We start from the raw sequence: 14122 nt of genomic DNA, 5'->3' as shown, positions 1-14122 counted from the left end.
CCGACCGCRGCGCGGCCGAGGCCAGCGAGCCTCCCCGCTGCCGGCAGCCCCACGCGGCCCTGCTCCTAGCTGCRAAATCACTTTAGGCGAAACGTGGTCTTTACCTGAGAGGCGTCTGGGCACATCGGTGATGGCAGGCAGTCCCGTGCCTCGAGTGGAGGACAGGGGAGTTGTGGAATGAATGGACGGTGAAGTCATCTGGCTCAAGTAGGATGGGTAAGACTGGTCATAGGACCATGGAGGGGATGACTGTGCCTGCCTGGGGTCTAGGAAAAAAAACAAAAAAAAAACAAAAGAGAAAATTAAAAAAAAAAAAAGGGCAGGAAACGTTCAGGGCGCCAACAGCCTAATCGAAAGCGGGGAGGGGGGTCACTGCACGTACACACATCAGCGCTACGAGGGGTGGCAAGGCAACGAACCGCGACCGGCTCCGCGTGGACCCTGCTCCTGGGCTCCCTGCTCTGCGGCAGCATCTCGGGACGGCACGAACAGAGCGGGCCCGAGCGCCGCGTTGCTGAACCRGCAGCGAGCAGCGCTTGAAAAGGTATCGCAGCCGCTCTGCACACCCCTTGCGTCCCTCGTCCAGGTCTAGCGGAGCGTTAGACGGCGAGGTCGGGGCCGGCCGCTTCTCGCGGGCGCGAGGCGATAAGCAGAGAGCGGAGGAGACGCCCGGGCACGCTGCCGCTGCGCGCAGGAGCTGACTTCAGAGGTGGAGAGACTCTGAAGTTAGCACTTGGCACGTCTGTCAAGCCGTTATCCAGTTAAAACATTACACAGAAGTGCTTTCAGCGCTGAAAAGGCTGTCCAAGAAGGAAAATGGCATTAATCTTAGTAGCATCTGGCCAAAAATGTCCCATTTGGATGCTGGCCCAATTACCTACAGTCACCTTAATTTCAACACTATGAAACCAAATGATTTGGGGCAACTACTGGAAGCTAAAGATGCCTTTTGATGGACTTTCTACGGCTTATTATGGAGGAAACGATTTTAAGGATAAACACAGTTTATTTTTTTGCTGAAGCTCCGGTGGATTGCACTGAGCGAGAAAGAGGAAGGGTTAGTTTTATCTGCTGGTTTGGGGATCTGCGAACCATTTGCTCTCAGTTCATGTCTAGTGATAAAGCCACGACTGAACTCCTCATAAATTATTATTTTTTGTTTCTTTGCGGTGATGAAAGCAAAGCACTTTCAACCAAAAAGTTTGGTATGGGCCCCGCACGAGAAACAGAAAACTGCCTCTGAACTGGCTGATAGAAGCCGTTGCACTTTCTTCCCAATTCTGCCCGATGATATTTTCAGTGAAGCACATCAGGTCCCCTCTGTCTGGAGAACCTGCTATATTTGAGCAGCGTCTTAAGGCCCTGCTTTGTAGACAGAAATGTGATAGCCACATGGCATAAGCAAAGGCATTTTTTTTCAGGAAATTCATCTTTTTTTTTCTCTCTCTTTTTAACTCCTTTCTCTGCTCTTCCACACAGCAAAACCTTGTAGTTTCAGCTATTTCTTGTTTATTTTTTCTGTTCAGACATGATTTGTTTGAAGAGATGTCTGGAAAGCAGATACTTCCTCATAGTGAAATAACCACATAGATAAAAAAAAAAAAAACTTTCCAATTTAATTTTAAGAGGATTTTCCCTGAGTTTGCCATTTATATTAGAGCTGAGTAATATAAATGGTTAACATAAACTCTCCTCTGAAATCCGAAGGACACTTGATCATTAAATGTAATGAACTTCTTTGTTTTAACAATTTCAAGGCTAGGGTTGTATAGATTGGCGCAGGTTCAAATCTGACTGACTGCTCGTTGTTATATCTGATATCGACATATTTCTCTGCCTCATTCCACTACTATAATTCACCATTCAGTCAATGGTAAATGATCTTCAACTGGGAACGGAAAGCCTAGGCTTGCTGGGAAAACAATCTTAAAATTAATGACGTGTCAGGAGCAGAATCTCAAATCCAAGCTCCTTCAAACTCCAAGAGGTTTTCAATCTCCGTTTCTAAATCCAAAAGAGAGTCCATTAAAATTTTGATTTTAGGTCAGCTCCAATGTTGGAAGGAAATTATATAGCAGGTAAAGGCAGACAAAAAATATCATGGGAGAGGATGTTTTCACAGATTTTTGGTCCAAGATGGTGAAAACCTCATGACAGGAACTGCCTCCTGGAGGTTCACGCTACTTCTCATAGTGCAACCCTCATGGAACAAAAGACCTTGAGTGTCTCTGGCACTGTCACCGCTTTGAACACCCAAGCTAGATTTGTTTTTACATTTAACATCCTTAACTCAACAAGCGTGAATGCTTGGGGGGACACAAGAGGGATGCACTGCAAAAAGTGAACGGGCTCATGCAGTCTTCCAAAACAATAAATAATCTCATATACAAGGAACAATCTCATACTGCCCTGCCAGAGGTAGAATACGAGGCTGGATGGACCATGAGTCTGACCAAAACGCATTTCTTACCTTCTTGGAAAATTTAGCTTAAATTTACACACTGGCTCTATTGCTCATCCTAACTTCACTGTCACATTACCAGATCTTATTCTTTTTTTTTTTAATGTTTGGTTTCAGTTCTTGATGAGCGCAACACTGAGTTTTCAAACTGCAAAGTATTTTGGAGAAAAGGAAAAAAGAGGGGTAGGCTCCCGGTGAAGACACTCTTCTGCAAATTAACCTTATTCCTGAACTCTACGAGTTTCACCGGGTCCTTGAGTAAATGCCCTAAAACAAGCCTCTACTGACAACGGCAAAGGTTTGTGCGGGCGCGCGAGGAGGGAGCAGCGAAACGCCCTGGCGTTGCCCGCTCAGAGGTGATTTGCTAGCCCCTGAGGGTAGATCTTGCCGCTCGGTGGCATTGCCAAACGCCCAGCGGCACGGGCATTCCCGCTTCAACGCCGTGGCCGACGCCAAAACCCCACCGCCCAGGAGGACGGGGGGCAGCAGGCGCGCGGCTCGGAGGTGCCACCGCTTGCTAGGCGGGCCCAAGCGGGTGCACGCGGGACGCGCACGAGGACGCCTGCAGCGAGCTCGCCGGCTCCCTGCTTGGGCACCGYGGCAATTCAGCGCGTACCAGGGAAGGAGAAACTACAAGCGGATCTGCGAGCGGTTCTCCTYGGCCTCCCGTGCAAGAAACACGTCTCCTCGCTGGCTCTGCCCAGCGGGCTCGCGAGCGCAGCCAGGTTATCAGGCAGCTTCTGAGGCTCTGCAGGCCAGAAACTTTTGCTCCATCACATGAAGCACCATGTGCTCCGGCAGGCACAGCCCGTCTTTCCAAGCGCTAAAAGCCCACAATATATGAGAAATCCCAGCGCGCTGAGGCAGAGCGAACAGGAATTCCTGCCCAAAGGAATCCCTTGAAGACAAGGGAAAAAACTAACACAAAAGGGCACTGAGCGGGCTTGGGTGAAAGCCCACGCACCCGCCGGGACGGCAAGGCTCRAGTCCCGCAGAAAGGCTAGGAGCCAAGGAGGCGGAGGGGCCACTCTGAATTTCTGCCCTCCAAAAATCTGGAGTGATTTTTGATAGCCGTCCTCCTTTTGTAAACATTTTTGTTATGCCTGCGTGGGTGCGAAGAAAAGCRCTGCCTTTCGTAACAGCCGCTCGCACCAGGGCACGTCATGCACACGCGAYGCGACGCGGGGCGCGGATGGGCCGAAACAAGCCGGCGGGACGAGGTCGCAGCTAACGCGCGCGCATGGCTCCTTCCCGCTCGCGCTGCCAGGTAAACCCCTCTGGAGCCGCAAATACTGAGGACTGCAGAGCGTTTTGTCTCTGGATTCACTCAGTGTGCGACCCTTGCTGTCTGTGRTCTGCTGCAGACGTCTTAAGGGACAGTAAGACTTCTTATGAACCAGTCTGAGATTGCAGGGACTGTATGCAACGAGAGGAAAAGAGCTAACAACCCCTCCGCTGACCCACTTCTCCCATCAATTACATTGGCTTCCCAGCAGGGTAGCTTCTTCTCCTTCAATGGAAATGTTCTGAGCTGTCAAAAGAGAGAAGAAAAAGACCTTAAACAGCCCCGAGGAACTAGGTTTTCTATCGCTTTGGCACCGAATTATGAAGCGCCCAGATTTACTATAGAAAAAGATCCTCTTCCCGKTTCCCAAGCTGAAAGAGCGCTCCAGAGCGAGCTCGCAGCTTCGCGGAGTGCAGCGTACCAAGCCTCAACGACGCATGTGGGCATGCACTTCACAGAACCACTCTCATTTAAATCCAGGCGTCAGCTCTAGCACTGTCTGCTGCTGACTATATCCGTGTTGCTGCTGGTACTAAAAAACAAGCTGTCTGGAGCTATCGTTGTTAAACATTAAAAGCAAAATACTCTCAGTTATGAGCAAAGCAACAACAAAAATGCAACCTCCTCCTCTTTTCTGACTATTTCTTAGGCAAACTTAAAAGACCAGGGCTTGCTCTGGATTGCCCAGCTCCATCAACAAAGCCGAATCCAACGGAGTTACACCCCGATGGACACTGGCATAATTGAGACCAGATTTTGGCCTTAAGAATCTCTAAAACTGTTTCTCCTTCCACCCCCCCAAGAGTCGCATTTCTAAAGGGGGGGGGGGAAAAGAAGTTAAAAGAATACTTTAATAGGAGGGACACAAACTTTACCAAACAGAGGTTCACAGCGGCACCTCGCCAATAGCCTGGAGGATGCAGCCAATTTGCCTAAAACCCAGCTGCCTGCACCAGCCCGCATTGGCAGCAGCGTTGCAGGCAGCAGGAGCCCCAGCGCCGCCATCTCCTCCGCCGGGTCCCGCAGCCCACGGTGCACCAAAGCACAACTCGCTCCGTAAACCAGCTACCTCAGCGATTCTAGACGGCCTTTTCCAGGCCGGCACGTACTCTGCCCACCCGCTCTTGGTGCGCGTTGCTGCATGCCGGCTGGAGACTGATGCATGTGTTAGCGCGGCGCCGGTCCCGGGAATACACCTGGCCCCCAGCAGGGCTCATCAGCGCTCGCCCAGTGCCCGTCCGGCCACAGCTCTGTGGTTTCTGTTTCCAACCTGGCTTGCGGCCGACGGTCTCGGAGAACGGACACGTCAATCAGCCTGTAAAGACTTACTTAAGCTATTGCTGCTGGCTTTAAGTTCCCTGGGAATCTTATATTAGGGTAAATCATCCTCTTAACAGCAAAGCCGGACTCCTCGGAGGCTACCGGATTCAGTCCCTAAGCAAGCCGCTCCGCAAACCTACCCSCAGGTTTGGTCCCTGAGGCTGATGCTTCGCAGCTCCATACTGACCCGCCGCGACAGCGCTGCGAGGAGAACCGGTTTCTGCCTCTGCGAAAGGACAGCATCCGACCTACTGCCCCAAAGTCCTGAAAAGGGGAACGAAGGAGGAGCCGGCTGGCACCGGATCCTCCGCCCGGGGGCCAAAGCCACTCGCTGCCCCCAGCCTTCCTGCGAGCTTAACATTGCCCCTAAGAGCCACCTCAGCCCGACAGCTGAGCGGGGTCCCTCCACTAACTTGAAGATAAGTCACCTCCGAATCCTTTCGATCTGCTTTCTACAGCCCTAAAAATAAGGGAGTGAAAGGGAAGCTGAACGTTGCCAAAGTGCGTGGAGGGGGGGTGGCAGGGTAAGAGTGGGAAATAAAAAAAGCGAAAAACCAAAAAAAAATTGCCCGGGACCTGCTGCCGAGGGCTGTTATTTCAGTTCCTAAAGTCACAGATCGCCTATAGATCAGGTGGTGCAACGGTGGTGATGAAGCATGAAACCTCACTTAACTCCCACTTCACGGCTCGCGCAGCCGAGACGCCGCTGCTCCTGCTGACCGCGCTCCTGCCATCATGCCCGCGGCTCTTCCCGGCCAATACGAGCTAATCCTCACCCGGCTGCATTTGAGGAAAACAACAGCTTCCCTCGTTTCGTACGCAACGACCRATACAATAATTCAGTGTCTGAATGGGGATGTAATTCGATACGTGAGCGAGTCCTTTGAGTTCCATTAGGGAAGGAAGGGGGGGRAAAAAGAAAAAAAAAGCAAATATACCAGTATCCAAATGCGAGCAGACAGGATTCCTGATTTACGGGCAGTAAGCAGGGTCCAAATTGAATCTGCACTGCCTCAGCAAAGGCATCTGCTTATTGGAYGATTTGTTTTTTAATGACCCTTCAGTGTTGCTTTTGCAGGATACTAGTTAAAATGCCATGTCGAATAAGGGCAACTCTGTGCCTCGTACCGCCACAGCCGGGGCTTGTGGAGGTTTAGAGCTGTGCTGTGATTTGTAAAACCCGTATTCTGATACCCTAGGAAAATAAACACAGCCCAGACACAGAGAAGAAATGCAAGAGTGAACCCAAAAGTGCTGAGTTCTTTCATACTCAGGTGTGGGCTAACCAGGCTTTAAATATTATTTTGGTTTAATCATGCAGTAACTATGCAACACCTCAAGTGGAATGAAACAAAAACAGTTTACGTGCTTACTAGCAATAATATGGATTTTGTCATAGGAAACCGGTATTTACTGTTCAGGCTGTTAGGAATTAATTAGTTTCCCTAAATTACTAGGTAAAAAGATTAAGAAGCAGGGGTATGTCTAAAAGAATGCTTGCTTCATCCCAGCAAAGGTAATAAAAAAGCCTTTGTTTTTCGGACAAGGGTCTACACTCCTTTTAATACTACCCACAGCACACGAGCGCGCCGACGTGTTAAGAAGCCGGCGGACAGTTGCCACCGAGCGCCGCATGGCAGAAAGGAAACCGGAGCAGACGGGCAGCACAGGCACCCAACAGGCAGACGTTGCGCAGCCCCCCGTGGTCACCAAAGAGCCGCCTCACCCCAAGCGTAAACCTTGTCCCTCGGCAAGGCGCATCCCTTCGTCCCAGGAGAGCACAGAGGGACTGTCCGCGAAAGCATCCCATGTTTTGGGGGCCATCAAAGCGCGTGGCAGCTTTTTGCAGATTAGAATCGGCGCCCCGAAGAGCACCAGGGAGCCTGGTGGGAAAGCAAGGGTGCTTCGTGGGGCTCCCGTCTGGGTGCCGTGTCCACACCGGTCGCCTGACTACACAGGAGAGCTACCCGAGCTAGCACGTAGCCTTCGAGGGCTGCATGTTCTGCGTTTCTAACCCGAGGAGGCGACAAGGGTGGGGAATAACACGGCAAATACTGACCGTATCAGGCCACAGCACAGCCCCTCACTCACTGCAAGCGTTAATAAGCAGAAGGAGCCCTCACTGCGTTTGGGGAAATGAGAGCCCTTTGGGATCCTGCAGCGTCCCACGCCTGCGAGTCGATCTGGCAAGGCAAGCACAGAGTCCGTAACAGCTGGGAAAGTCAGCCCTGCTTTCTCGGTTCGACTCACTTCCCTCCGCCCCACCGGCACCGCTTCTTCCCTCTCTCGACTCAGCCGCGGCTGGTACAGTACCRCCGGCTTTCAGCTGCTCACTCCGAAAATCGCAGAGCGCACAGCGAACACCACGCCACTTTGTCTGCAGGCAGGCTTATTTAAACCTCATCTGAAGTTTTCACCTCCAGGATCCATAAACGCTGCTGCCGATACATAACGAGGCAGAGGAGGACTCTATTAATCAAACCCAGCAGAACATTTGCTACGGGAGGCATTTAGGGGAATGAGAACAGCATATGAAGTTACACTTAGCTGGGAAGAAAATTACAAGGGGATCTCAGTTCTCGTGCTTCAGGGCATAAGCTGATCACCAGATGGGGTCAGGAAAAATTTCACCCTCCTTCGCTCCCAGATATAGTGTTGCACAACAGGTAAACTATGGAGGCACAAGGAAAAGGAGAGGAGCTGATTATAGCCCCACATTCCCCCCCCTGCTTTCCTGGGAACTGTCGTGTCCCAAAATGCTGTCTGACACGGGAAAATAGTTTAAAATAAAAGGGTTTTAGTTTGGCAGTTCCCACCCAGAAGATGATGGGCGCTAGAGTCCTGGCTTCACATGTCCAACTAACAAAACATTAAGCCTGGCCAAAAAACCTGCTCTGGGAAACTGGTGGGCAGCAGGTACCATGTAATGAGTACTATCGACATATGCAATATATTAAAAATATTTTACACTAGTTAAAGCTAGACTTCTAGATCTGGAAGAACTTTGCCACAGCTCATGGGAACAATTTTTCTGTTTCAATTCTCCGAGTGTTTTGGGTTCAGATTAACCCACTTACTTCTGTTCCTTACTGCAAATTAATAAAGCAGTTGAACTTTAAAAAGAAGAAAAAGAAAGAAGAAGAAAGCCACAACACTTTGTTAAAACCACTAAGTTTCAGCTGGTATCATGTCAAAACCACTTGAAACATGAAACCAGAAATCTTCCTAGGTTGACTCAAAGACTATGTCTATACTAGGAGTGCTTTACCAGTAAAGGAATACTGGTATAGTGCCTTGGCAAACGACTCCTGGTGTAGATGCAAGCATAGCAGCAAAGCTGAGTTTTAAACTGCTCGAGTAAATTCGACCCAAGAGTTTTGCTGACAGACCTGCATCTATGTTAAGTTCTCCAGCAGTTCTAGCAACTGAATTGGTCAGGTGCAAGACCTCTGCACATCCTGGACAGACACAAAAACGTCAGCACAAGTTTCTGCTGTAGAAATGGCCAAAATGAGGTACAGGTTGTTTAGAAATTCTTCTGAAAAAAATTGAGCCAGTCTGCTAAAGCTCTGCATTGATAAAAACAACAAAATCAGTTTATTTTGTAGGCTTTACAGTTTTGTTGCAAACTTCTGGCAGAGCTGCAGATAAACATCTCATTTCAGTCTTGTAACTTGTGACACATGGCATTTTGTGTTTTCTCTCGGCACAATCAAATCTGTCTCTGAGCGTGCAATCGTAAACGTTGCATACAGTCCTCGCAAGCAACCTTTGGAGATTTCTACGAAATCCAGTTCCTTTATTGTAACAGCGATCAGCACTGGTGCTAGAAGGAAACTGCCACAGGAGAAAATTATATTATTATCCTGCTAGAATGACCATTGCATGCTGGCTGTTTTCCTCGCCACCAGTGCAAAGTGCTGAATAAAAACATTCATTCTAATATGCACTAACATGAACTATTGCACATACAGAGGTAAATGCAGAACAACATGGCAATCAGAATTTCACCAGATTCCTACTTGATTTATCTGGATTGACTATTTCGGACATTTGGCAGAAAGATACTTTGAAAAAGAAAGACATTTTCAGCTTCAAATGCTACAGAAAAATCCACTTCCCGCCTAGCTTTGCTTGCAACACGTCTCTCGCTCTGTAATAGCCTCTTTTTACTACAGTTGAGACACAAATATCCATAAGCAATTACTACCATTGCCTGTGCAAGTCAAACCTATGATTCTGTCTCTTACCTGTAATCTGACTCTGTCCTTGTGGATTAAAAGGACTTGGTGCAGAGTTCAGAGAGGGCCGTGGGCTCTGGGTCGGGACCCCTACTCTCATACTGGGATGAGGAATGCGCCCTAAATCACTGAGGCGTTCAGAGAACAAACTAGGTTTAGAGTCATCAAGCTTCTGTCTGTGCCCTGGAAACAGCAAATCATAAAATAAAAGCATTAATAACAAGGTTTAATAATTTACCATACAAAAAAAAAAAAGAAAAAAGACAAAATGGTCTCTAAGGACTATTATTAGATTAATGGGCTTATAGGTATCTCAGCTGTCCTCTGATAACACAGTGACATTGGTGTGGGGATTTGTGTTTTGGACATGGTCGTGCTGGTGAAAGCCGTATCGAGTACAACTGTGCCTGCAGAGATGTGTAGTATGTTGCAATTTGAATCAAAATAAGCACTTATGAGGGCACCCACACAAGGTCTTTTTTTTTTTTTTTTTTCTGCTTTAACTACACTGGATAGTTAAAGGGGCAAAACTTTCTTCCAAAAGTAAGCCTCAGATGTAAGTATGTGTTACCAAGTGGGACAATAATTCCATGCCTGGTTTATATGTCGTGGAGATTTTTTCCTAAGAAAATGCATGTTTTTCTTCTTTTATTCTGTTTTTTGTGTTTCACTCTGTCACAGCTAGCTCTTAGCTTTCACTCCTCTGTAACTTGGGAACTTTTCCAAAAAGTAAACGGTCACCCTCATTTAAGAAGCGTGGTGTAGCAAGGAAAACCATCAACGCTGCTGGCCAACACTGGGTCCTTGCGCTCCCCTTTATCTCCTTGGTCACCTTCCTTACCACCCCCATCTCCCCCTAGAAGCAGGCTGCCTGCGCCCCGGCCGTACGGCCACATCTGGAACGAGTCTTTTGTGGGTGCTCAGCTGTCAAAACGCAATGGGGAGAAAAAGACAAAAGCACCAGGATGCCCCATCCGGCCCATTGGTACTGCTCCTGCTGTGATTCAGATGTTTCGGAATAAAGATTTCTACATCTCTAATTGTTGTATTTTTACTCCTAGGTTTAATTTCTCTTCAAAGTGCTCATAGGATGCTCCTCACCCAAAGGCACCTTTGAATGCGAGGCAGAGAAGGCGTTACTTCTAGCATTCAACATATGGAGAAACAAGCACGCAGAGAGATTAAGGTCAGGACTGATTTTACCTAACTTTAGCCATTCATAAATCAGTCTTCTAGTCTAAACTCCTCTAATGTAGACTTCCTCTACAGTTAATGGAAAGAAATAGCTGCTTCCAGAGGGCAATTCATCTCATTTGTCTCTGACACTGGTCTTAAAATGGTATGACTCACCTTCTGAATTTGCTTTCTCTTCCTTCTCTGATCAGAGCCCATACGACTAGTTTAATTAGACGCCCTCGCCATTAGTTACCATTAAATGGAATGAACCTTACCCTAAGCTACCAGCTGTGGTCACACAAAAAGCCTGCAGCAGAGCTGAAATGGGAGCCCAGGCTCACGGCCGGCAACCCAGAAATACAGGCTGCCTCCATCCCTGTAAACAGTGCCAGGGCACAGGCACAAGCACTGCAACGCGGTGGTGTATTTTTACGCTTTGAACRTGTAAGGAGGGTCCCTGGTATGGTTTGGGCTGAGGCCAGCTTGAACCCTTCCAGGTGATCCCCAGTGGTTTGAGATAAACCACATTTTTAGTTAGCAGCCTGAATGCAGCCATCTGCTCGGGGACTAAGCTTCGTAGACATGGTCAGATTGTCCCACTGGTCTTAGGGTCCAAATTCTGGCACTGCTTAGTTTATTCTAACAGTATAAACGTGGCCACTGAGTCTTGAGATCTCACTATCAGACCACCACTCCTTAATAAACACATTTTAATGGTATCTATCACCACAACAGGTACAAGGGTTCACAGTTTCTAACTGAGACCAAGGCGCCCAAATGTGACGGGAGGCAAAGCAATTTCAGAACTAGACAGCTAATTCACAACTAGATTTAGAGAAACCATGGTTCTAGATAGAAAACTGAAGGATTCAGGCTGGGAGACGGGACGAAACTGGATGGAATTTAATATCGGAGAAACTTCTTTAGCAATTTAAAAGAATTAATTAGTTGACCCATTATTTTGTACTTTGAAGTATGACTTTTCTCCCCCAGGATGACTCAATATAAAAACATGGGGTAGGCGGGAGCTTTCTCATTAAAGAGAAGGTGGTGCCCTATGTTAGAGCTCCACAGAAGTATCAGCTGCTACACTGCTCTGAAGGTATCAATCAGTTTAAATGTGGAATGACTTTTGGTGGGCTTGTAACCGCTCTGTAATGGCAGCTTAATTAACAGGATAACATCTAGCAGGATAACATCTACTCTTCAGCGTTATCTTTTCAATCTATGTAAATTACAACTCGTACAAGTTGGGTGCTGTTAAACCTAAAGAAATAGCTTTCACACAAACACATAAACACACACACGCACTATTCTCCTGGGACTTCTCCTTCCCCATCTTCTTTTTTTTCCCCTGCAATCTTTCTGCATTTGCTTTTCCCTTTGTCAACTGCATTTTCCGCTCTGTTTTCTCAAAGAATTCCCTCCCCTTCCCTTTTCTCTTTTATTCACAGCCACTGCTAATCGCAATATATCACCTCCTTTCAGCAAGCTCAAGAGGGCTCAAAATAAGGCGAACCTCACACACCAGGCCTGACTTTATGTGGAAATGAGTCTACCCCCAAAGCGACTTTTACTTTGAATTTTCATAGAAAAATCCTGCCCTATGTTTGCACAAAGTCCTTTTTGCTAAAGGATCACTAACTCCTTCACTAACAAACCAGCGCACAAGCTATTTTAACTGTGTCTCCTGCTAACTCAGTGAACGCTCTTTATACAGGTCACCGCTCCTGCACCAACCTGTGCTGAAAACCCCCAGCTCTGTTTTCATCGTGCTTTGTTTGTCCATGCATAGCTTTTCCCAAATGGAGATTACATTTAACTGYGTGTATTACTTATACTCAGCTAGATCTGTCCCAGAAAGACAAAAATCAGCAGCTCTCTGTTGAGGATAGCAGTGCTCTTCTACGTAAGCAGGGCGGTAAAAGAAGAAAGGTTCCCACATCTGGTTGAACCGACATAATCTAGAGATGTGTGGGTTTGCTCTTACCCCCCCCTCCCAAAAAAATATCAGGAAAAGAGAGATCTAGCCACATCTGGAAGACCCCAGGCATCAATGGAGCTGCAAGTCCCCTGAAAGCAGCAAGGGGCCAAAGGCAGGCTTGCCTTCCCCTTTTGGCCGCTTAACATTTYGGGCTGTAACACACAGTCCTGTTGTGACAAAGCGATCCACAGACAGGAGCCGCCTTCCCCCAGCGAAAATTGCCCATGTTGAATGGAAGCAGGAAACTCGACCGAAACTTCACGTTCAGGAGGAGCTCACAAGGAAGTGTAAGCACCTTAAATAACTCCCTTGCCCTGATGCCTGTGCAAAAACCCTATTAGCAGCCAGGAGCAGCCAGGAGGTACATGCTGAAACACTCTAAAAAGGTTTCCTGAGCAGCACATAAGCAGAAGCAATGAAATATGTGATACATGTTTAAAATTCATTCCGCAAGCTGCTTTTCATCTCAGCATTGATGTATGTGTCCGTTGACAGAGAAATTCCTGATCCCAGGGGAGTATGCTAAGAAAAGCTGTATTCCTCGGTCTCAGTCATGAGGCATAATTTTCTTTCAGGAAGAAAGATTTGGGGACTAAGTGTGGATAGGTCAGTGAGAATCTGTGATCTGCTGCAGCAGGAATTACATTAAAAAGCAGTATGAGGCTACATGAAGACTAGGATAAAGTAATGTTGAAGCTCTYCCAATACCAGCACTCAGGGTAGGAGGGTCAGTCCTACCAGCAACACTGCGTTTAGGGCCAGTTACTCTGTTACAAAGATTTTGTGGAATGGGAGAGGGGACAAAATACTCGTGGTTGCAGGCAATCTTTGCTATAGAAATAAAATCTTTTTTTTTGAAATAAAATCAAAAAGACTGAGATTGTTACAAAATGTAGTGAGTAATGATGGGACCCAGAGGCCATSGAAATGCAACAGGTCACAGGCAAGGACATGGGAAAGATCTGAAAATAGTGAAGAACTGATAGACAAAAGCTATACAAATGGTTCTGATTTGTCTGCTGTCATAGTATAAAACATGATGTTAGCAACTAGAAATCTGTGAATTGCACCAAAATGACAACAAGTAACAGTCTGGTCTCTCACCACTACTCAGCTATTTTGAACGAAACACCAAACTGCATATTACAGTTTCTGGTGACAAAAAGCATTGCCATTAATCCACTGCAGCACCAATTTGGGGCATTTTGCATGAACTGAACCAGAAAATTGTACTGACGCAGTGCAGCAGAGGCAGTCCAAACTGCAGCCAGGCAGATGTGACTGTGCCTGCTGCTTCAGCACGCCAATGYGGGATGGCTTTGGAGGGGTTAAAATCGCACATGTAACCTATTGTTAAATTATCACATTCCAGCCGTGGCAGAAGATGTAAGGAGGCTTCAGCTCCAGATTAATCATTTCAGTTTAAACTAAATGAAGGAATGTCTTCCAGATCAAAGCGATGCAATCTCGCGTCTGCTGGATGTGGTAACTGGAAAGGGACGTGAGCTTGTCTCTCATCGCTGCATTTCTACCGTGCCGCTGGAGAAGTCAACATGTAAATCGGGCTGCTGAAGAGGCTGACTTGCCGAATGTAAATGCGGTGTTGAGGCTTCGAGATTTTTTACCTCCTCGGGGAGGCGGGGTGCGCGTTTTTA

General features: G+C 47.5%; 1 protein-coding gene across 1 annotated transcript in view; it reads right to left on the bottom strand.

The window, feature by feature from the left end:
• RUNX2 (runt related transcription factor 2) overlaps nt 1-14122 on the bottom strand; it is a 76913-nt gene that overhangs the window by 25015 nt on the left and 37776 nt on the right. The window contains exon 3 of the mRNA XM_026059417.1: nt 9317-9490. Within this exon, the coding sequence (XP_025915202.1) occupies nt 9317-9490 (174 nt within the window). The remainder of the gene's footprint in view (nt 1-9316; nt 9491-14122) is intronic.

Source organism: Apteryx rowi, unplaced genomic scaffold (assembly GCF_003343035.1).
Source record: "Apteryx rowi isolate R43461 unplaced genomic scaffold, aptRow1 scaffold_157, whole genome shotgun sequence".
NCBI lineage: Eukaryota > Metazoa > Chordata > Aves > Apterygiformes > Apterygidae > Apteryx > Apteryx rowi.
The sequence above is the reverse complement of the archived record's forward strand: the minus strand, read 5'-3'. Positions and strand labels throughout refer to the sequence as shown.